The 22,506-nt window shown below is 41.3% G+C and overlaps 2 protein-coding genes across 4 annotated transcripts in view; both read left to right on the top strand.

The window, feature by feature from the left end:
- Positions 1-22,506, top strand: part of Gnb1l (G protein subunit beta 1 like) — an 81,958-nt gene that overhangs the window by 15,875 nt on the left and 43,577 nt on the right. The window contains exon 1 of one of the 3 annotated variants that reach the window (XM_075969512.1): positions 1,207-1,250. The exons of the other annotated variants lie outside the window; for them this stretch is intronic. The gene's annotated coding sequence lies outside the window, so the exon portion shown is untranslated. Of the gene's footprint in view, positions 1-1,206; positions 1,251-22,506 lie in introns of those variants that run through there. 3 annotated transcript variants of the gene reach the window in all.
- On the top strand, positions 10,059-10,647 carry LOC142848026 (large ribosomal subunit protein eL24-like). Its single transcript, XM_075969480.1, has one exon. The coding sequence runs from the start codon at positions 10,104-10,106 to the stop codon at positions 10,575-10,577; it is 474 nt and encodes a 157-aa protein (XP_075825595.1). The 5' UTR covers positions 10,059-10,103; the 3' UTR covers positions 10,578-10,647.

Below are 22,506 nucleotides of genomic sequence, written 5' to 3'. Positions count from 1 at the left end.
GTGTGTGTGTGTGTGTGTGTGTGTGTTTTGTGTGTGTGTGTTTGAGACAGGGTCTTACTATGTAGCTCTGTCTGTCCTGGAACTCACTCTGTAGATCAGGATGGCCTCCAATTCGCAGAGATCCGCCTGCCTCTGTCTCCCAAGTGCTGGGACTAAAGGTGTGTGCCACCATGCTCAACCCTTATAGTATTTATTTAAAGAGCAAAAGTTTCTGATTCTGTTTAAGTCAAGTTTGTTATTTTTCTCCTATGATTGTGACTCATGAAAGTTTTTAAATTTGTTATTATGTGTGCATGAGTGCATGATGTGTGCGTGTGCACATGCTTGTAACAGCATGCGTGTGGAGGTCAGAGCACAGCTTTGTAGAGGTGGGTCTCTCTTTCCACCATCAGTGGGTTCTGGAACCAAACTTAGGTCTCTAGGCTTAAAGTGCCTTTACCTGATGAACTGTCTTGTCAGCTCTGAAAGTTTCTTTTTCTTTTTTTTTTTTTAAGATTTTATTTTACTATGTATACAGTGTTCTGCTTGCATGTCTGCCTGCTATCCAGAAGAGGGCGCCAGATCCCATTACAGATGGTTGTGAGCCACCATGTAGTTGCTGGGAATTGAACTCCGGACTTTTGGAAGAGCAGGCAGTGCTCTTAATCACTAGGCCACCTGTCCAGCCCTGAAAGTTTCTTAAAAATCATGAGTGAGTGTTGAATTTTCCTGGTATGATCTCTGTCAGCTGATTTGACAGCTTTCTTAAGTGTTTTGTGTTCATATCAATTTGTTTTTAAATATTGAATCAGCTTCCCACTCCTAAGGGAAGCTATAAGTTGGTAGCAAATACACTTTTGATCTTTATTTGCTTTTTTTTTTTTTTTTAGACAGGGTTTCTCTGTGTAGGCTGTCTTGGAACTCATTATGTAGACCAGGTTGGCCTCAAACTCATAGAGATCCACCTGCCCCTGCCTCCCGAGTGCTGGGATCAAAGTTATACGCCACCACTGCCCCTTGGTGTATATGATTTTGTAATGGTGGGTGCTTTGCTATTTTTTTCCAGGAGTTTTTGGTTGTTGTTTTATTTTATTTTTGTCTTTGAATGTAGGGTCTGATGAGGTAGCTTTGGCCGGCCTGAAATGTGTTAGTGGACCAGGCTGGTCTTGAACTCAGAGAGAGTCTTAAAGGCATATGCTACCACACCTGGCTTTTTTTTTTTCAGGGCTTTTCTATCTTATTTTCATGGAGGATATTGTTTTGTGTATCGGGTAAGTACTTCTCACCTCATAAGGTTAGTTAAGAACTGCTATTACTATTTTTATTATTTATGGTTGTTTTGTTTTCTGGAAGGCATTGTACAGAACTAGTGTCTTGGATGATCGCAGTGGGCTGGATTACTATTGTTTGTGCTTTGTTTTTGCAAAATTTTAAACCATGTGTAGCATGTGGGTTAGCAGTGAGAGTGTTTGCCTTGATTGTAGCGGGCCCTGGGTCCTGCCCGCAATGCTGCCAAACAAAACAAAGCTCAAAGTGCAGATGCTCCCTTCAGCCAGTGCAGCACTTAGGCCGCCCTCATCTGAGTTGCTGATCCAGAAGCAGGCTGGATTCTATGGTGTATAGTGTCTCACTTTCTCAGTGTTTGCCGTCTGCATGACAACACCTTTCATTTAGTGTCTAATTTATTCCTTCTCTCTCCTTTTATCTGTCTATTTATTTATTGGTTTTTTGAGACAGGGTTTCTCTGTGTAACAGTTCTAACTGTCTGGAACTAGCTCTTGTAGACCAGGCTGGCCCCGAATTTACAGAGATTCGCCTGCCTCTGCCTCCCGAGTGCTGGGATTAAAGGCGTGCGCCACTGTCACCCAGCGATACCGCTCTTATATTCTTAAATGTTTCATTACACTTACCCATTGTATGTATGTTTAGGCCTGTGCATGCCATGGTGCACATGTGGAAGTCAGTTCAGCCTGTGGTGGTTAGTTCATCAGGTTTGGTGGCAAGTACCCTTAATTGCAGAGCCATCGTCTGGTCCCCTTTCTTCTTTTCTAGTGTTGTCTTTTAATGCTCTCAATTTCCCTGCGGAAGAGAGATGTTGGCCAAATCACTGTCCCCACAAAAAGGAGACAATAGAGTGGAGTGACTAGCAGCATCCTCTGGAAGGAGTGGAAACAACAGGATCCCTGTGGGGCACAAAAACAAAGCCCACCTTCTGCTTACAAGGAGACCTGGAGTCCTTGTCTCCGCAGACAGACTTCCACAACCCTCACAGAACCTGAGCTATTTAGAGTTGTCTGGAGTTCATAGGGCTGTCAGGCTATGGAGTAAGAGCTCATGTTTTTTATATCTTCACACACTATGACCTAAGTATCTGGCTTTGGGCCATTGAGAATCTAAATCTACCTCGACAGAATCTAAATCTACCTCGACAGTGCAAGTCCCCACAGAGACCAACAGATGCTGTGTGTCTCCGTTCTTGAGGATCTGCAATCACTCTGTCACAATCCTGGTCAGCTGTAGTACCACAGCCCCAGCTTCTGGAAATATAGACCTAGCAGAAGTGTCAAGACTCTGGCTTCTAAACTGGGGGCCCCCATCCCCCGAGGACAGAGTGAAAACTGACATAACCACCAGCCTGAAATGCCTGTGAACACTTGTGCATGACTTGGTAGCCAGTCTGGTGGCAGCCTCACTCTGCCCTGTGAGCCAGCTGGCCAACCCACAGTGCCCCCAAGTACACAAACCCAGTCTGACAGCCCCACCCACTGGAGAGCCTACCACATAGCCACCAGTCTGTGGCTCAACAGTCCACTAGGCAACAGCTTTATTCCTAGCAAAGCCATACCACACAACTACATCATAGACACCCACAGGCTTGACCACTGACAACCAAGTACATTACCAGTGAGCATCACAGTTAAAGAAACTACACTACTGTGTCCACTTGGAATCTAAGCTAGCAGTATGTCAAACTAAGGTGAGGTAGCTCCAATTGACAAGAAAAAGTCTCTTTCTTGGGGAAATGATTCCTCAATAAAGTTGAAAGAGGCAGCTTCTTTACTTGCTTCTTGTGTAAAGTCACAGGCTGAAAGTAAAGGAATAGGAAAATATACTTAATGCCAATAGAAAAGCCTGTAAGAAAATGAAGATCCTTATATAATGATAAAAAAATTTCAGTTCATCTGTTGATAATGTGTGCACCCAATGCAGCACCACCCAAATACATTAAGCAAATGTTACTATATCTAAAGGGAGAGATAGGATCTCATACAGCAGTAGTTGGGATGTCAGCATCCCAGTAGACAATAGCAGTAGACCCAGCCTCAAACAGTGAAACACCAAAGTTAAGCTGTTGTATAGACCAAATAGACTGGTGTACATAAAACACTCCTTCCAGCAGATGCAGAATACATCATCTCCTCAGCACATACAATTCACCAGTGCAAATCATAGAGTAGACCAAAACACAAGTCTCTGAAAGAAGTTTTGAAAATCTTCTGTCCATAAGACATAGTTGGTCTAGAGGAGCTCTGGAAATTATAAAAGTAAATGAAAATTAGACAGTATACTCCTGAACAACTAATAGGTTAGTGAATACATTAAAAGGGAAATGTTAAAAATGTTTTGAGATTTATGAAAATAGAAATACAATATACCAAAATTATGTGGGGTGCAGCAAAGGTAGTGTTAATATGTTTGCCACCATAAATTCCTACACCCACAAGGCAGAAAGGCAAAAAGCAATGCATAGCAGCATGGCTTGGGAACTAACCAAGGGGAGGTGGCTCAACTGATGACCTAAGTACAAGCCCCAGAATCCATGTTGAAAACACAATAACAAAGGCAAGAAAACATAGTTGTGGTAGTGGTATCTGTAATACTGGTATTCCTGTGGTGAGCTAGGAGGTGGAGACAGGAAAATCATTCAGAAGGTTGTAGGTCTACTAGCCTGGGCTATTTATTGCAGGGACGGAAACAAGAGAGACTTTGCCTGAACAAGATGGAAGACGTAAACAGTGCTGTCCTCTGCCCACTACAAGGGAATGTGTATAAATATGCGCATGCACACATGCACTCACGCACACACTAGTCAATCAGTTCTTTGTTTGTTTGTTTCGAGACTGTCCAGGCTGGCCTTGAACTCACAGATGTCTGCCTGCCTCTGCCTCGTGAGTGCTGGGATTAAAGGCATCCACCACCATTGCCCAGCCCTAATTAATATATTTTTAAAAGAAATAACTAGCTAGGTGGTTGGGAGTTAGAAGCAGGTGGATCTCTGAACTCAAGGTCAGTCTGGTCTGTCAAGTTCCAGTTAGCCAGGAATACATAGTGAGGCCCCATCTCACAATACAGAAACAAGCTCCAAAGTAGTAGGAGGAAAGAAATAATAAAGATCTGGCAGAGACAGATGAACTGAGAACAGCGTGATGCAAAATACCACTGAGACAAAGTTCGGTTTTACAGGGAACCATAATTAGCACTAGGGGAAAAAAAACCCAGAAAGATGAAAAATGAGAAAAAAAAAAAGAGACATTATTACTGATACCCCAAAAGTAAATTTTATATATATATATACATATATATATATATGTATGTATATATGCTAACATATCAGAAAACAGAAAAAAATGGACAATTTCTAGATGTTAAATTAAAACATGAATACCAGAAAGAACAGTTTAGAATTCTTTCTAAAGTTAAAGGGATTCTTTCGGATTCATTTTATGAGACCAGCATTCACTGCAAACTAGACTATGTCCCTAATGAATGTGTGTGTGAAAATGTTAGCAAGCCAAGCCAACTGAAAGAGTTGTTTTTCTATTTCACCTTGTTTATTTGCATATGTGTGCATGTATGGGTTTCCACAGAGGTCAGAGGTGACATCAGATCCCTTGATGCTAGAGTACAGGTGTTTGGGAGCTACCCCACTGTAGGTGTTGGCATATGTGCTCCAGGCTCTGCTGAAACACTAAGCAGTCTTCACCACTGAGCCACCTCTCCAGCCCTTACCTTGTTTTTGTAAGATGGCTCTCTCACTACTTTGCAGCTCCCTGAGAAAGCCAGTATGGCTGGCCAGTGCACCCTAGGGATCAGCCTGTCTCTGCCTCCCGAGCATTGGCTTGCAAGTGTACACCACAATGCCTGGCTTTTCACATGGGCTCTGGAGCTCAGACTCAGGTGCTTAGGTGTGTGCGGCAAGCACCACCAACTGAGCTATACCAGAAGTCCCTAGCCAACTGATTTTCTTTTCATTATATCCCAACCACAGTTACCCATCCTTCCTCTCCTTTCAGGCCCCCGCCCCTGTCTCTCCACCAGAACCACTCCTCCTCTGTTTCCCCTCAGAAAAGAGCAGGCCTCCCAGGGATATCAATCAAATATGGTATAACAAGTTACAATAAGACTAGGCACAAACCCTCATATCAAGGCTGGATGAGTCAACCCAGTAAGAGGAAAAGGGCCCCAAGAACAGGCAAGAGTCAGAGACACACCCACTCCCACTGTTTAGGAGTCCCACGAGAGCACTGAGCCACACAGCTGTAACATATATGCAGAGGACCTTGTTCAGCTCCATACAGGCTCCATGGTTGTCACTTTGGTCTCTGTAAGCTCCCGTGTGCCTGCTTAGTTGATTCTCGTGGTGTCCTCGACCCCTGTGGCTCCTCCAGTCCTTCCTCCCTTCCTTAGTTAGGTTTTCTGTTGCTGTGAGAAGACACCTTGACCACAGCAACTCTTATGAAGGGAAAATATTTAATTGGGGTGGCTTACATTTTCATAGATTTTGTCCATTATCATCATGGTGGGGCATGGTTGACAGAAAGACGTGGTGCTAGAGAAGGAGCTGAGAGTCCTACATCTTGACCAGGCAACAGGAAGTGGTCTGGGACACTGGGCCTGGCTTAAGCATAGGAGACCTTAAAGCCCACCCCCAAAGTGATACATTTCCTCCAACAAGGCCACACCTACCCCAACAAAGCCACACTCCCAATGATGCCACTCCTTATGAGCTTATGGGGGCCAATTATATTCAGACTATCACATTCTCCCTCTTCTACAAGGTTCTGGAGCTCCACCTAAATGTTTTGGCTCTGTCTCTGCATCTGTATCCAACAGTTGCCGAATGAAGCTTCTCTGATGACAGTCTGGAGTCTGATCTATGATTATAGTAGACTATCATTAGGAATCATTTCATTGACTTTTTTTTGTCAGTCATGTTTAGTTCTATCCTGGATGCTGGTCCAGTCTCTGGTGCCTAGCCATTCAGGCAGTGTCAGGTTTGGGCTCCCTCTCGTTGGGTGGGCGTCAAGTTGGACCAGCCATTGGTTGATCACTGTTGGTGGAGGCTGCTTATTTGTTTCCCGTACCCAAAATAATCACACAGAAACTATATTAATTGCAAGACTGTTTGGCCAATAGCTTAAGTGTATTTCTAGCTAGGTCTTACATCTTAAATTAACCCATTTCTATTATTTTATATTTTACCACGATGTTCGTATTTTACTGATACGGTACATGGGCATCTTTCTCCTCTGGCAAATACATGGCATCTTTGACTCTGCCTTCTTTCCACCTCTTATCTGTTTGGAATTTGTGGCGGACTTCTCGACCGGCGACGGAAGAACGACCACCACATCAGGATTCCACTCAGATCATGCTTTACTGGAGTGCCCTTGATTGATGGGGAGCAGGAAAGAAGGGGGCAGGAAAACGAGGGACAGGAAGTGGAGGGGCAGGGAGCAAAGGGGAGCAGGAAGCGAAGGGGAGAGAGAGCACTTAGGCAGCCGCTTAAATAGGGAATTGGCACACGGGTCGCCCTGTGATTGGCTGCCACCAACAGCTGATACCAGACCGCATCCGGATAGGCTCAAGAATCCACATCCACCGCGCATGCGGGAAGCGGGGACACGCAGCTCAAAGGAATAGCCAAATATGGAGTTGTTTATAACCAACAAGACAGGATGTCGGCGCCATCTTGTAATGGCGATCCTGTCCGGCTCACTACAGGAATTCCCACCTTGCTCTATTTTGCCAAGTCACTGGCCAAAACAGCTTCTTTATTGACCAATGGCAATAAAACATACAGCACACATCACCTCCCACATCAGGCCACTCCCACAAGTACCTTGCCACCATTGCCCCAGCACATCTTACAGGCAGAACAAATTGTAGGTCAAAGGTTTTGTGGCTGGGTTATGTCCCAGTCCCACCAATGGCAGCCTTGCCTGGTAACAGAAGATGGCCAGTTCAGGCTCTGTACCCCCTATTACTAGGGTCACCCTCACAGATTCCAGGGAGTTTCCACTGCACTAGGTTTTTACAGGGTTTTGCAAACCCCCAATTCCAGTCATATCTCTCAGTACTTTCTCCCTCCACCCCACCTCCCTCCTGTTCCATCCCCATTGACCCAGTCTACCCACAAAATCTATGTTCCTTTTTCAGGGAGATCCATGCATCTCCCCCTTGAATCCTCCTTGTTACTTAACCTATCTGGATCTGTGGATTGTAGCATTGATTATCCTTTACTTAATAGCTAATAACCACTTCTGAGTGAGTACATACCATGTTTGTCTTTCTGGGTCTGGGTTACCTCACCCAGAAAGATTTTTTTTTCTAGTTCTATCCATTTGCCTACAAATTGTATGATGTCATTTTTAAATAGCTGGGTAATACTCCATTATGTAAATGTACCACATTTTCTTTATCCATTCTTTGGTTGAGGGACATCTAGGTTGTTTCCAGGTTCTGAGTATTACAAATAAAGCTGCTATGAACATAGTTGAGCAAGTGTCCTTGTAGTATGGTAGAGCATCCTTTGGGTATATGCCCAGGAGTGGTGTAGCTGGGTTCTCAATTTTCTGAGGAACTGCCATATTGATTTATGTAGTGGCTGTACAAGTTTGCACTCCCACCAGCAATGGAGGAGTGTTCCCCTTGCTCCACATCCTCACTAACATGAGCTCCACTTGTTCTTTTGATCTTGGGCATTCTGACAGGTATAACTGGAATCTCAAAGTAGTTTAGAGTTGCATTTCCCTGATGGCTAAGGATGTTGAACCTTTCTTTAAGTGCTTCTTGGTCATTTGAGATTCTTGTGTTGAGAATTCTCTGTTTAGATCCATCCCCATTTTTAATGGGATTATTTGATTTGTTGATATATAGTTTTTTGAGTTTGTTATATATTTTGGATATTAACCCTCTGTCAGATGTGGAGTTGGTGAAAAATCTGCCCATTCTGTAGGCTGCAGTTTTGTCCTGTTGTTAGTGTCCTTTACCTTACAAAAGTCTTTCAGTTTCATGAGGTCCCATTTATTAATTGTTGATCTTAGTGTCTACACTATTGATGTTCTGTTCAGTAAATTGTCTCCTGTGCCAGTTCATTCAGGGCTTTCTCTTCTATCAGGTTCAGTATATCTGGTTTTATGTTGAGGTCTTTGATCCACTTGGACTTGAGTTTTGTGCAAGGTGAAAAGTCTGGTCCTATTTGCATGCTTCTACATGGCAATATTCAGTTAGACCAGCACCATTTGTTAAAGATACTTTCTTTTTTCCATTGTGTATTTCTGGCTTCTTTATAAAAAATTAGGTGTCTGTAATGTGTGGATTTACATCTTGCTTTTCTATTCAATTCCATTGATCAATGTGTCTGTTTTTATGCCAATACTATACAGTTTTATTACTATAGCTCTGTAGTAGAGTTTGAACTCAGGGATAGTGATAACCTGTAGAATTTGTTTTATTGTACAGGATTGTTTTAGTTATCCTGGGTTTTTTTGTTTTTTTCATATGAAGTTAAATATTGTCCCTTCTAGGTCTGTAAAGAATTGTGTTGTAATTTTGATGGGGATTGCATTGAATCTGTTGCTTTTGGTGAGATTGCCCTTTTTACTGTATTAATCTTACCAATCTATGATTATGGGAGATCTTTCCATCTTCTGATATCTTTTTCAAAGACTTGAAGTTTTTGTCATACAAGTCTTTCACTTGCCTGGTTAGAGTAACCCCATGATATTTTATATTAGTTGCGGTTTTTGTGAAGGGTGTTGTTTCCCCGATTTCTTTCTCAGCCCATTTGTCATTTGTTTATATGAGAGCTACTGATTTTTTAAAGTTAATCTCGTATCGAGCCACTTGACTGAGGGTGTTTATTGACTGTAGGAGTTCGCTGGTAGAATTTTTGAGGTTGCTTATGTCTACTATCATACTGATGGGGAAACTCTGTCAACCAATCACATCTAATTGGGGTGTGGCAACCTGGACACCAGGAAGAAAAACTGGGAGATCCAGGTGCGTGCTCTCTCTGCGCAGTGTCCGCCGGACTGATTGGAAGTCAGACCTCCCACTCTTATAGTGTGAGTTTCCCCTCTTTAACCATTAAAATATAACTGTTATTCTTGAGCTAGCCTCGTTATTTATCTTACCGACCTAATTCACTACATCATATCATCTGCAAATAATGATACTTTGACTCCTTTTTTCCAATTTGTGTCATTTTGGTCTCCTTTTGTTGTCTTATTGCTTTGTCTAGAGCTTCAAGTACTTTATTAAATAAATATAGAGAGAGTGTACAGCCTTGCCTTGTTCCTGGTTTGTGTGGAATTGCTTTGTGTTTCTCCATTTAATTTGATGTTGGCTCTAGGTTTGCTATAAATTGCCTTTCTTATGTTTAGGTATATCCTTTGTATCTCTGATCTCTCCAAGACCTTCATCATAAAGGGGTGCTGGATGTTGTGAAAAGCTTTTACAGCATTTGATGAGATATCATGTTTTTTTTCCAGTTTGTTTGTATTGACTAATTTTTGTATGTTGAACCATGAGCCATTCCTGAATCTCTGGGATGAGGCCTGCTTGATCATGGTGGATGATCTTTTTGATGTGTTTGTGAGTATTTTATTGAGTATTTTTGCATCTATGTTCATGAGGGAAATTGGTCTGTAATTCACTTTCTTTGTTGAATCTTTGTGTGGTTTGGGTATCAGGGTGACTATGGCCTCATAAAATGTATTTGGCAATGTTCCTCCTGTTTTTATTTTGTGAAATAATTTTAGGAATATTGGCATTAGCTGTTCTTTGAAAATATGGTAGCTCTTCGCCATCTTTCCTCCGGCCGGGCGGCAGCTCCCATCATGAAGGTCGAGCTGTGCAGTTTCAGCGGGTACAAGATCTACCCCGGACACGGGCGGCGCTACGCCAGGACCGACGGGAAGGTTTTCCAGTTTCTTAATGCAAAATGCGAGTCCGCATTCCTGTCCAAAAGGAATCCCCGGCAGATAAACTGGACTGTCCTGTACAGAAGGAAACACAAAAAAGGACAGTCGGAAGAAATTCAAAAGAAAAGAACCCGCCGCGCAGTCAAATTCCAGCGGGCCATCACTGGTGCATCCCTTGCTGATATAATGGCCAAGAGGAATCAGAAACCAGAAGTTAGGAAAGCCCAGCGAGAGCAGGCCATCAGGGCTGCCAAGGAAGCAAAAAAGGCTAAGCAGGCATCCAAGAAGACCGCAATGGCTGCTGCCAAGGCCCCCACAAAAGCAGCACCTAAACAAAAGATTGTGAAGCCTGTGAAGGTCTTTGCTCCCCGAGTTGGTGGAAAACGCTAACTTGGTAGATCAGACTTCTGAATAAAGTCCATTTCAAACTCAAAAAAAAAAAAAAGAAAAGAAAAGAAAATATGGTAGAATTCTGCGTTAAAATTGTCTGGCCCTTGACTTTTTTTGGTAGGGAGACTTTTAATGATTGATTCTATTTCCTTAGGGATTATAGGTCTATTTAATTTGTTTATCTGATCTTGATTTATTTTGATAAGTGATATTTATCTAGGAAATTGTCCATTTCTTCTAGATTTTCCAATTTTGTGGAGTAAATGTTTTTAAAGTATGACCTAACACATCTTTGGATTTTGTTGGTGTCTGTTGTTATATCCTCCTTTTCATTTTTGATTTTGTTAATTTGGTTATTCTCTCTCCATCTTTTAGTTTATTTGGATAAAAGTTTGTCTATCTTGATTGTCTCAAAGAACCAACTCTTTGTTTCATTGCATTTGTGTATACTCTGTGTTTCTACTTTACTGATTTCAGTCCTCAGTTTGATTGTTTCCTGCCTTCTGTTCCTTGAGTGAACTTGCTTCTTTTTGTTTTAGAGCTTTTAAGTGTGCTCTTAAGTTGTTAGTGTGAGATCTCTTCAATTTATTTATATAGGCACTTAGTACTATGAACTTCCTCTTAGGGCTGCTTTCATTGTGTCCCGTAAGTTTTGATATGTTGAGCATTCATTTCCCATGGCTTCTAGGAAGTCTTTAATTTCTTTCATTGTTTCTGCCTTTACCCAGGAGTCATTCAGTAGAGAGTTGTTCAGTTTCCATGGGTTTGTAGGCTTTCTGTTCTTTCTGTTATTGTTGAAATTCAGCTTTAATCTGTGATGTCTGATAGGATTTGGGGGATTATTTCAATTTTTTATATCTGTTGCAATTTGCTTTGTGACTGAGTATGTGGTCAGTTTTGGAGAATGTTCTGTGAGGTGCTGAGAAGAAGGTATAGTCTTTCATGTTTGGGTGAAATGTTCTGTAAATATCTGTTAGGTTCATTTGGTGCATAACATTTGTTAGCTCCAGTATTTCTGTTTAGTTTTTGTCTGGATGACCTGTCCATTGGTGAGAATGAGGCATTGAAGTCTCCCACTGTCAATGTGTCAGGGTAGATGTGTGATTTAAGCTTTAGTGGTGTTTCCTTTACAGATGTGGATACTCTTATGTTTGGAGCATAGCTGTTAAGAATTGAAAGATCATCTTGGTGGATTTTTCCTTCAATGAGTATGAAGTCTCCTTCCCCGTCTTTTTTGATTAATTTTTCTTTGAAGCCTATTTTGTTAGTTTGTACCTTAGGTCCATTTGCTGGGAAAATCTTTTTTCAATTCTTTACTCTGAGGTAATGCAATGCCTAATTTTGATGTTGAGGTGTGTTTCTTTTATGCAACAGAAGGATGGATCCAATTTTTGCATGTCTTCTGCTGGTCTGCTTTTTATTGAAGAATTGAGTCCATTGCTATTGAGGGATATCAATGACCAATGATTGTTTAATTCATATAATTTTGGTGGTGGTGGTGGTGGTGGTGTTTTTCCCTTTTGGTTTTGCTGGTGTAAGGTTTTTTTATTTCCTGAGTTTTTGTGGGTGTAGTTAACCTCCTTGGGTTGGCGTTTTCTTCTAGTATCTTCTGTATGCCTGGATTTGTAGATAGATATGTTTGAATTTGACTTTGTCATGAAATATAATGTTTTCTCCATCTATGACAATTGAAAAGTTTTGCTGCATATAGTAGTCTAGGCTGGCATCTGTGGTCTCTTAGAGTCTGCAGCACATCTGTCCAGGCCCTTCTGGCTTTTAGAGTTTCCATCGAGAAGTCAGATGTAATTCTAATAGGTCTACCCTTATGTGTTACTTGCTCTATTCCCCTTACAGCTTTTAATATTCTTTCTTTGTTTTGTGTGTTTAGTGTTTTGATTATTTATGAGGTCAGGAGATTTTCTTTTCCAGTCCAGTCTACTTGGTGTTCTGTATGCTTTTTGTACCTTTGTTGGCATCTCCTTTTTTAGGTTAGAAAATTTTTGCTTTTTTTAAAAAGATTTATTTATTATGTATACAGTGTTCTGCCTGTATGTATGCCTACATATCAGAAGAGGGTACCTCATTATAGATGGTTGTGAGCCACCATGTGGTTGCTGGGACTTGGAAGTCAGGACCTCTGGAAGAAGCAGCTAGTGCTCTTAACCTCTGAGCTCTCTCTCCAACCCTGGGAAATTTTATTCTATGATCTTCTTGAAAATATTTTGTTGACCTTTGAGTTGGGATTCTTCTCCTTCTTCTATTTCTATTATTCTTAGTCTTGGTCTTTTTATAGTTTCCCAGATTTCCTGGATGTTTAGTGTTAGGAACTTTTTTAGATTTACATTTTCTTTGACCCAAGTATTTATTTCTTCTATCTTATCTTCAATGCCTAATTCTCTTTTCCATCTCTTGTATTCTGTTGGTGATGCTTGCATCTTTAGTTCTTGTTTGCTTACCTAGATTTTCCGTTTCCAGAATCCCCACAGTTTGTATGATCTTACTTCCCATTTCAGGTCTTGAGCAGTTTTATTCACTCCCTTCAACTGTTTGTTTCTTCTTGGCTTTCTTTGAGGGAATTATTCATTTCTTCCAGTTGTTTGTGTTTTCCTGTCTTTCTTTAAGAGATTTATTCACTACTTCTTTAATGACCTCTATCATCTTCTTAAAGTTTGTTTTAAGGTCTTTTTCTTGTGTTTCTGCTGTGTTGGAATATTCAGGACCTGCTGTGGTATGATAGCTAGGCTCTAGTAGAGATGTATTATCTTGGCTGTTGTTGATTGTGTTCTTATGCTGGTGTCTAGGCATCTGGGTTTGGGGTAATTATAGGTCTAGGTGTCGATTTCTGATTTGTCTTCATTAGATGGGTGACTTGTTCCTTGGTCTCTGTTTCTCTCTGGTCTTCTGGTCTGTTCTGGTCCAGCAAGGAGTTTCCTCATGTTTGCCTACCTCTTCTGGCTGGTGTGACCTGCAGCTCTTGAGCAGGGACATAGCACTAGGAGCGGGTGGTGGAGAGGAAAGGAGTAGCAGTGGATGGGGTCTTTGGGATCTGAACGGAGGCAATGGGATAGTTCTATAGATGGGCACCTTACCTGTTCTTCAGTCAGCTGGTTTTCAATGGAAGCACCAAGAATGTGCACTGGAGAAATGGCATTCTCTTTAGGTAAATGGAACTGGGAAAATTGGACATCCCTATACGGATGTTAAAACTAAGTGCTGTGTCTCTTATGTATTAGTCTGTTTTGCTTTAACACAGCAAATACCTAAGCAAACTGATTTGTAAAAGAAAAGATTTATTAGGTCTAGAGGTGCCAGTCCTAGATCAGGTACCAGGTGTACTGGACTTCAGGAGTGCCTGGTGGCAGTGATGGAGAGCATGCAACAAAGCAAAGGAGGAGTCCTGCTCAGGGGCATGCCCCATAATAACCTAAGAGTCTCCTACTAGGTCTCACCCGCTGAAAGTTCCAAACCATCCAGCAGCAGCACTCTGAAGACCAAGTCTTTAATGCGTGTGAACTCTATAAATCTTTTGTTATTTTTAAGTTAGTCTTTCTTGTGTATGGGTGTTTTGCCTGAGTATATGCCTATGCACAACATGTGTGCAGTGCCTATGGAAGACAGAACATCTGATCATGGCACCATGTGTACATGTATTGAAATGTTACACTGTGCCCATAGATACGTACAACTGATTCAAAATGAGGACATTTTTGAGAAAGTTGTGTACGTGTGATGCTGGGGTCAGATTCAGAGTCTTGTTCTTGCTAGGCAAATGCTTTACTACTGAGCTACGCCCTAGTTTACAAAGTGTTCCCTCTAAGCCAGTGGTTCACACCTTCCTAATGCTGCGACCCTTTCATACATTTCCTCATGTGGTGATTTCAACCGTAAAATTATTTTCATTGCTACTTCATAACTGTAATTTTGCTACAGTTATAAATTGTAAAGTATATATCTGCATTTTCTGATGGTCTTAGGTGACACACCTGTGAAAGGATTGTTCAGTACCCAAGGAGGTCACGACCCACAAGTTGAGAATCACTGCTCTAAGAAGTTTTAACTGCAACTACAAATATTCATATGTTGCATTTTCATTTTTATTCAGTTTAGAATATTTTCTAATTTCTCTCCAGATGTCCTCCCTCTGAACCGTAAAAGATTGTTTTGTTTTCAAATATTTGGAGATTTGCCTTTCTTTTGCTGACTTCCAGTTTTGTTCAATGTCCAAAGCATAGATTTTTATAATTTTGGTTGTTTGAAATCTATTAAGACTTATTCTATAACCCAGGGTAAGGACTGTCTCGATTATGCTCTACATGCTTGAGTTGTGAATGAAATTGTGCGTTTGCAGACCTTGTCAGGTGGATGGATAAGCTGGCCCAGCTCTCCATGTACTTAAAATAGCATTTTTAATATATTTATTACATTTTGTGTATATGCACATGTGCGACATGTATGTTGCAACACACATGTGGAGGTCAGAGGGCAACTTTGTGGAGTTGCTTAGCTTCCTCTGTCATGTGGTATCTTAGTTAAGGTTTCTATTGCTGTGAAGGGACACCATGTCCATGGCAACTCTTATAAGAAAAACATTTAATTGGGTGACTTGCTTACAGTTTTGGAGGTTCAGTCCATTATCATCATGGTGGGGAGCATGGTGGTGTGCAGGCACATGTGGTACTGGAACTGAGAGGCAACAGGAGTTGACTGACTGTCACTCTGAGGGAAGCTGGAGCCGAAGAGACCATAGCCTGCCCCCACAGTGACACACCTACTCCAACAAAGTCATACCTCCTAATAGTGCCACTCCCCACTCCCTTTAGGTCCCCCCCCTTTTTTTCAAACCACCACACATGGGTTCTGGGGTCAAACTGTGTTGATGGCAGCACCTTTAACAAATGAGCTGTGTCACTGGATTCTAACTGGGTCTTTTTGTGAGAAGTTTGGCTTTTAAAGTTAACATGTTAAACACTTGGGAGACTGAGGCAGGAGGATTGTAAATTGGAGGCCAGCCTGAGCAACATAGCAAGATCCTGTCACAAAAAGGAAAGAAATTAACATGCTAAAACTGTTTATGATAATATAATGTTTACTATAATAATATGTAATTGGCCTTATTTAGGTCTATTTTTTACTTTTCCTCCCTTAGGTTTTGTTCCCCTCTTTCTTTCCTACCTTTCGTTATTTTATTTCTTTTCTTGTTACTATTTTTATTATGTGTATGTGTGTTTTGCCTCCTTGTGTGTCTGTGTACTATGTGGTGTCCTCAGGCCAGAAGAGGGCATCATATCCCTTGGAACTGTAGTTACCGATGATTGTGAGTTGCCGTGTTAGGTACTGGGAATCAGATCTGGGTCTCTACAAGAGTAGCAGATGCTTTTCACTGCTGAGCTATCTCTCTAGTACTGTCTTTTTTTTTTTTAATGATTTTGATAGTATCAGGTATTCTAATTTTTATTTGTTTGTCATTATGTTTTGTTTTGTTTTTGAGACAGATTCTTTCTATGTAGCTCTGGCTGTCATGAAACTCACTGTATAGACCAGGCTGGCCCCAAACTCATAGAGATTCATCTGCTTATACCTCCCAAGTAAGTGCTGGGATTAAAGGTGTGTTTCATTATGTCTAGGTAGATATTCTAATTTTTTATTTGGTTTTTGGCTATGTGATATATATATATATATATATATATATATATATATATATATATATATATATATAATCTTTCCGTTAGGGTATATTAACTATACATAGTAGTAACTTTCATTATGACATTTTCATACATGTCCATAATGAGTTTTGAAAATATTCAGCACCCCCATTACTCTCTCTTGTCCTCCTCACCCCATTGATTACATTCTTCTTCTTCCTAGCCCTCCTACTTTTCTGTGTGTGTGTGTGTGTGTGTGTGTGTGTGTGTACATGTGCATGGGTGAGAGATTATGGGATCATTGTGTGAGCATGGTTAAGGGATTATTTACAGGATCATGTGTGTGAACATGGATGAAGTATTATTTACAGGGTTGTGTGTGTGTGAGCATGGGTGAAGGATTATTTATGGGATCATGGGCATTTTACCAGTAGTTCTACTGACAAAAGTTTCCTTTCCTCCCCCAGTATTATAAACTGCTTCAGTAAGAGGTGGAGTTCCTCCTCTCTTTTGTGTCCAGATGTGGATGGACCCAATCTTGTGCAGATGTTCAAGAGTGTCATGGCCATGTCATGCCCAGAAGATAGCATTCTACCACTCTTGGTTTCTTCCTTTGTCTCTTTATCCTTTCTCTGTCCTCTGTGTGTTCCTAGAACCTTGGGTGGCCTGAGATGGCCTATTGAGGGCTGAGCATCGCTTTGACCAGTTATGATGAGCCTCTGCAGTTAGTTACTGCCGACCACTGCGAAAAGAGCTTCTCTGACTAGAGCTGACAACAGCGCTATCTACCATAGTTCTTTTTTTTTATTGAGAAAGGGAAAAAAAAGTATCCATCTCCTCCCAGCCTCCCATTTCCCTCCCCCTCCTCCCACCCTTCTTCCCCTCCCCCAAACTCCTCTCCCCCTCCCTCTCCAGTCCATAGAGCAGTCAGGGTTCCCTGCCCTGTGGAAGGTCCAAGGTCCGCCCCCCTCCGTCCATGTCTAGGAAGGTGAACATCCAAACTAGCTAGGCTCCCACCAAGCCAGAACATGAAGTAGGGTCAAAACCCCGTGCCATTGTCCTTGGCTTATCAGCCCTCATTGTTCACCATGTTCAGGGAGTCCGGTTTTATCCCATGCTTTTTCAATCACAGTCCACCTGGCCTTGGTGAGTTCCCAATAGATCAGCCCCATTGTCTCAGTGGGTGGGTGCACCCCTCGTGGTCCTGACTTCCTTGCTCATCTTCTCCCTCCTTCCGCTCCTCATTGGGACCTTGGGAGCTCAGTCCAGTGCTCCAGTGTGGGTCTCTGTCTCTATCTCCATCCATCACCAGATGAAGGTTCTACTATCATAGTTCTTTAAAAGGCACCGTGATAGGCACATCATGTCTGGTACCAGGACAGTAGCTGCAGCTTGCCCACTAGGACCTGTGATTTCCCCAGCCACAGGCTTTTAACCAGATAGATGGTCCAGACATGAGTTTCCTCCTGTGAGCAAACCTCAGTTCTATAGAATGCAGTTGTGGGCACATCTTGTCTAGCAAGGTCTACATCTGAGTAAGACAGTTTTCCCCAGCAGCCTATAGTAGCACCTTTTACCATTGTGAGAGCTCGCTGTTGAAGAACCTTCCATCTCAGTTCCAGTTTGATTTATTTCTGTCCTAGGACCAGGGCACATGGTGTTTTCAGCAATAGGGTCTTTCTGTCTGTCATAGTTTGAATAAGAATGGCTACCAGTGGATCATGTAATTGAGTGTTTAGTCCCTGGGGAGTAGAACTCCTTGAAAAAATTAGAAGGATTAGGAGGTGTGGCTTTGTTGGAGGAAGTGTGTCACTGGGAGTGGACTTCGAGTGTTCAAAAGCCCATGTCAGGCCCAGTCTCTCTCTAACTCAGGATATTGATACTTCTCTAGCACCATGTCTGCCTACATGCCACTATTTCCCGCTATGATGATAATGAACTAACTTCTGAAACTGTCAGCAAGCCCCCAGTTAGATGTTTTCTTGGTCATGGTGGCTCTTTGCAGCAATAGAGCAGTGACTAAGACACCATAGTTCTGGTAGGCAATTACTGATGTTGTTTTGAGACCCAGAAGGCTTCCCTGACAGCATGTGATGATAGTTCACCCCTGGAACTAAGTTTGTTTTTTTAAAGATTTGTTTATTTATTATGTATATAGTGTTTGTCTGCTTGTATGACTGCAGGCCAGAAGAGGGCACCGTATCTCATTATAGATGGATGTGAGCCTCCATGTGGCTGCTAGGAATTGAACTCAGGACCTCTGGAAGAGCAGTCAGTGCTCTTAACCTCTAAGCCATCTCTCCAGCCCCTGGAACTAATATTTTCATTTAATAACTTATGATTTCTGGGAGCAGCTTTATCCTCCCATTTAGGGTACCTTCACACACACCCCCACACACACCCATTTACTTATTTATTTTGTGTGGAAGTGTGGCATGCTCATGCTATGGCATGTATGGAGAGGGGTTCAGAGGACAACTTATGGGAGCTGGTTCTCCACTACTTGGGTCATCACTTGGCAGCAAGGGCTCTTACTCTATTGAGCCATCTCTATTTTTAAAATTTGTGTTATCAGATATCAAGTCTCCTTGTGACTTTTTTCATATATTCTTAGTTTGGGTGACCCTCCCTCCTTCTCTTCCTCTTTCTTCCTCCCTTCTTCTCCCCTCTTCTCCCCCACCCCCATCTTACTGTTCCTATTCCCTGCTTAACCCTTTCTATCCCCAGTATTTCCCTTCCACTTTCAACTTTCCTTCTCACCTTAAAGCCTTTTCTTCTCCCCTCTCAGGGCCCCTTTGTAGGCTTCTGATGTTTACGTATACTCATGCCCACATAAATGCACATATGTAAAAATCAGAAGCTAGGGTCTCTGCATGAGAGAACATGTTGTGTTCGTCTTTCTGAGCATTGGTTACTTCACTTAATATAATATTTTCTAACTCAATTTTCCTAATTTCATTTTCTTTACAGATGAGTAAAATTCCTTCATGTAGCTGGGTGGTGGTTGTGTGCCAACCTGCTCCACAGAGTGAGTTCCAGGACAGTCAGGGCAACAGAGTGAGTTTCAGGACAGCCAGGGCTACAGAGTGAGTTCCAGGACAGTCAGGGCTACAGAGTGAGTTCCAGGGCTACAGAGTGAGTTCCAGGACAGTCAGAGCTACACGGAGAAAACCTGCCTTGAATAATTTTTTTAAAAAAATTCCTTCATGTATATATGCCATACTTTTATTAACATTCATCAGTTGATGGATGTCTAGGCTGATTTCATTTCCTGTCTTTTGTTAATAGAGGAGCAATAAACATGGAGTAACAAGCATCTTTGTGATAAGATATAGAATCCACATAGTAGCTCAGGTTTTTTTTTTCAGTTTTCCAATCATACTCTCAGGAAACTTGGGTCAAGTGTCATGGGACTGTAGGCTAAAACTTGACCAACTAACTGAATGTTGGGAACTATGAAAAAAGTTTCAGTCCAGTCCACATAGCATTCAGTGAACTGAAAACCTGTGAGTTCGAGACCAGCCTGGTCTACAGAGCTAGTTCCAGGACAGGCTCCAAAGCCACAGGGAAACCCTTTCTCGAAAAACCAAAAAAAAAAAAAAAAAAAAAAAAAAAAAAAAAAAAAAGAGTGAACCTTTTGCTGATTGAGCTATTCCTTGCCCAGCTACTGATTTTATATGCTAATGTTACATCTTGACACTTTGTTCAACATGGCTATGGTTCTAAGAGTTTTCTGGGAGAGTTTTTAGTGTCTTTTATATAGAGATCATTTCACCTGTACATAAGAATACTTTAACTTTTTCTTTCCTATTTGTATCCCTCTTATTTCTTTTTTCTTGTCCTGTTACTCTAGCTAAGACTTAAAGTACTATATTGAACAGGAATAGAGAAAATGGTTGTCCTTATTTTGTTCCTGGTTGAGATTTTTCTCCATTGTAACATGATGTTGGCTCTAAGTTTGTCATATATATTTATTATGTTGAGTATGCTTCCTCCATCTATAATATCTTCATTATTATCATGAAAGGATTTTGGATTTTATCAAAGCTCTTTTTTATCTTATCAAAGGCCATCTATTTAGGTGATTATAATAATCATTTTTATATTTTTTAATATATATTTGACTTTATGTGTGTGGGTGTTTTGTATGAATGTCTACTGTGTGCATGCCTTGTGCCTGGGAAACTAGAGGAGACTATTATATCTTCTGGGATTGTAGTTACTGTAGGGGTCCAACCTCAATGGATTTCTCACTTTTCAGGGTAGGGGTGTGTGGATTAGAAATTTTAGGCAGAAGGAACAGAGTTACAAAAGAAAAAGACAGAGACACAGAATAGTATTGGGAGGGCAATCAAGTGAATATTGAATCTTCCCATGTTTATTTTTCATATGCTTATAAACCCAGTCCAAAAAATAGGAAGAAAGCCAAGACCTCTTCTTTTCACCATACAAGGAGCAAAGTGATTACCATCTTAATACCCAAAACACCAAGTAACCACACCTTAGGTCAAGATATTCTATTAGTAGGCACACCTAAAGTCAAAACTATTCAATAGACTTAAAGGAGCAAGAATAGGCTTGAACTCTCTGACCTTTAGTCAAGGTAGAATGGATCCACTTCAAGGTCTGTGCTTCTGGTACAGGACAGATGACTGTGCCTGTCTTAGGCCATCTTCTTCTACTTTCCAGACTTAATTATCATCAGTACATATATTCCATCAAGCACATCCTGTCTTAGATTGCCTGGAGGGAAACTATCTTACCTGGCATTAACTACCAGCCTCTGTTAATAAAGGGTTAAAGGAAGGGTGTGCAGCTAGGCACTGTGTATCTCTGAGCTCTTCCTTCCCTTCTCATACTGCAGCATGATGACATAAGAAGGTCAGGAGTACAGGCTCAGAAATCTCACTCCAGTTCCTCTGGGAAGGCCTCAGCAGCTTCTGTATCATCAGGGCTGACATTCTTCTGCACACACTGGACCAAATGTTCAAGAAGCCATCGAGCCTATTCTCCTGTTTAAAAAAAAAAAAACACAAACTTGCCATCAACTCCATAATCCAGTGCAGGGTCTTTCTCTTTTGCTTTAGTGAAGGTTGCTCTGGTGCCATCATGACAAGGTCTTTCCGCAGCAGATTGCTCATGGGCATCCACATTCAGGAAATTTAGAGTAAAAAGAGCATGATTTAAGGCATTATGTGGTGACTGAGGTTATAATTCTATTTTTATCTTTTAAAGTTGTGTTTTCAAGAAGCCATGGACATGCTCCACAATTCCTTGTCCTTGAGGATTATAAGGAATGCCTGTTTTATGTTCAGTATTCCATTGGGAACAAATTGCTGAAATGCTTTGTTAATCTATCCAGACTTATTCTCTGTCTTTATAGTTTTAGGAATTCCCGTATGTGAAAAACACTTTTAGCAGTGAGTTATCACATGCTTAGTAGCTTCTCCAGTCTGTGCAGTAGCCATTAAGAAACCTGAATATGCATTGGTTGTCACATGCACATATCTTGATATGTCATATTCTACAATATGAGTAACATCATTTGCCATAAGTGATTAGGAGGCAGGCCTTGAGGATTTGCTCCCTGATGAGGTACAGATAAATATTGTGGACATAATATCTATCACATTGCTTAACCGTCTGACAAGCAATTTCTCTAGTTAATCCAACTTGGTTCCTTAAACTTTTACTATTTTGATGATGTAAAGCATGTGCTTGCTGAGCAAGCTCAATCTGAGATAAAGCAACCGATTGGATAAATTTATCAGCAAGAGGAAGGTGTATCTATAAAAGAGGACCCTTTTGCCATAATACTGCCATGGGAGTAAGTTTTGTAGATAAAGTACATGCTTGCCAAGGTTGATCATAGATGATATAATGTACCTGCTGTTTCTGTATTGCATGTCCCACCACCTCCAGTACCTGTCTAGCAGCATCTGTAAGGTGTCTGGTGGAATTGGGGTCACTGCTCCCCTTAAGAATCTCACTGAGTGGCTCAGTGTCTTCCGTAAACAACTTTATATAGGGCCATAGCCACTGGATATCTCTCAAATAACTTCTGGCCAAGTGATGATTTTGATCAACATGTTCTTGTTTTTCTTCAACTGTTTTATTGAGAATTCTAAATTTGTGTTTATATGGCAGATTGGCTTCAGTTTCCTGTTGTTGTTACATTGTTACCTCTCTTGGTATCACATTGAAACCGAGTTTGTATTTGAATTTGAGAACATTCTTCTGCTGCTATTATGGAATAATTTGAGAAGGATTGGTGTTAATTTTCC

The sequence above is a fragment of the Microtus pennsylvanicus genome, chromosome 1 (genome assembly GCF_037038515.1).
Source record: "Microtus pennsylvanicus isolate mMicPen1 chromosome 1, mMicPen1.hap1, whole genome shotgun sequence".
NCBI lineage: Eukaryota > Metazoa > Chordata > Mammalia > Rodentia > Cricetidae > Microtus > Microtus pennsylvanicus.
The sequence above is the reverse complement of the archived record's forward strand: the minus strand, read 5'-3'. Positions and strand labels throughout refer to the sequence as shown.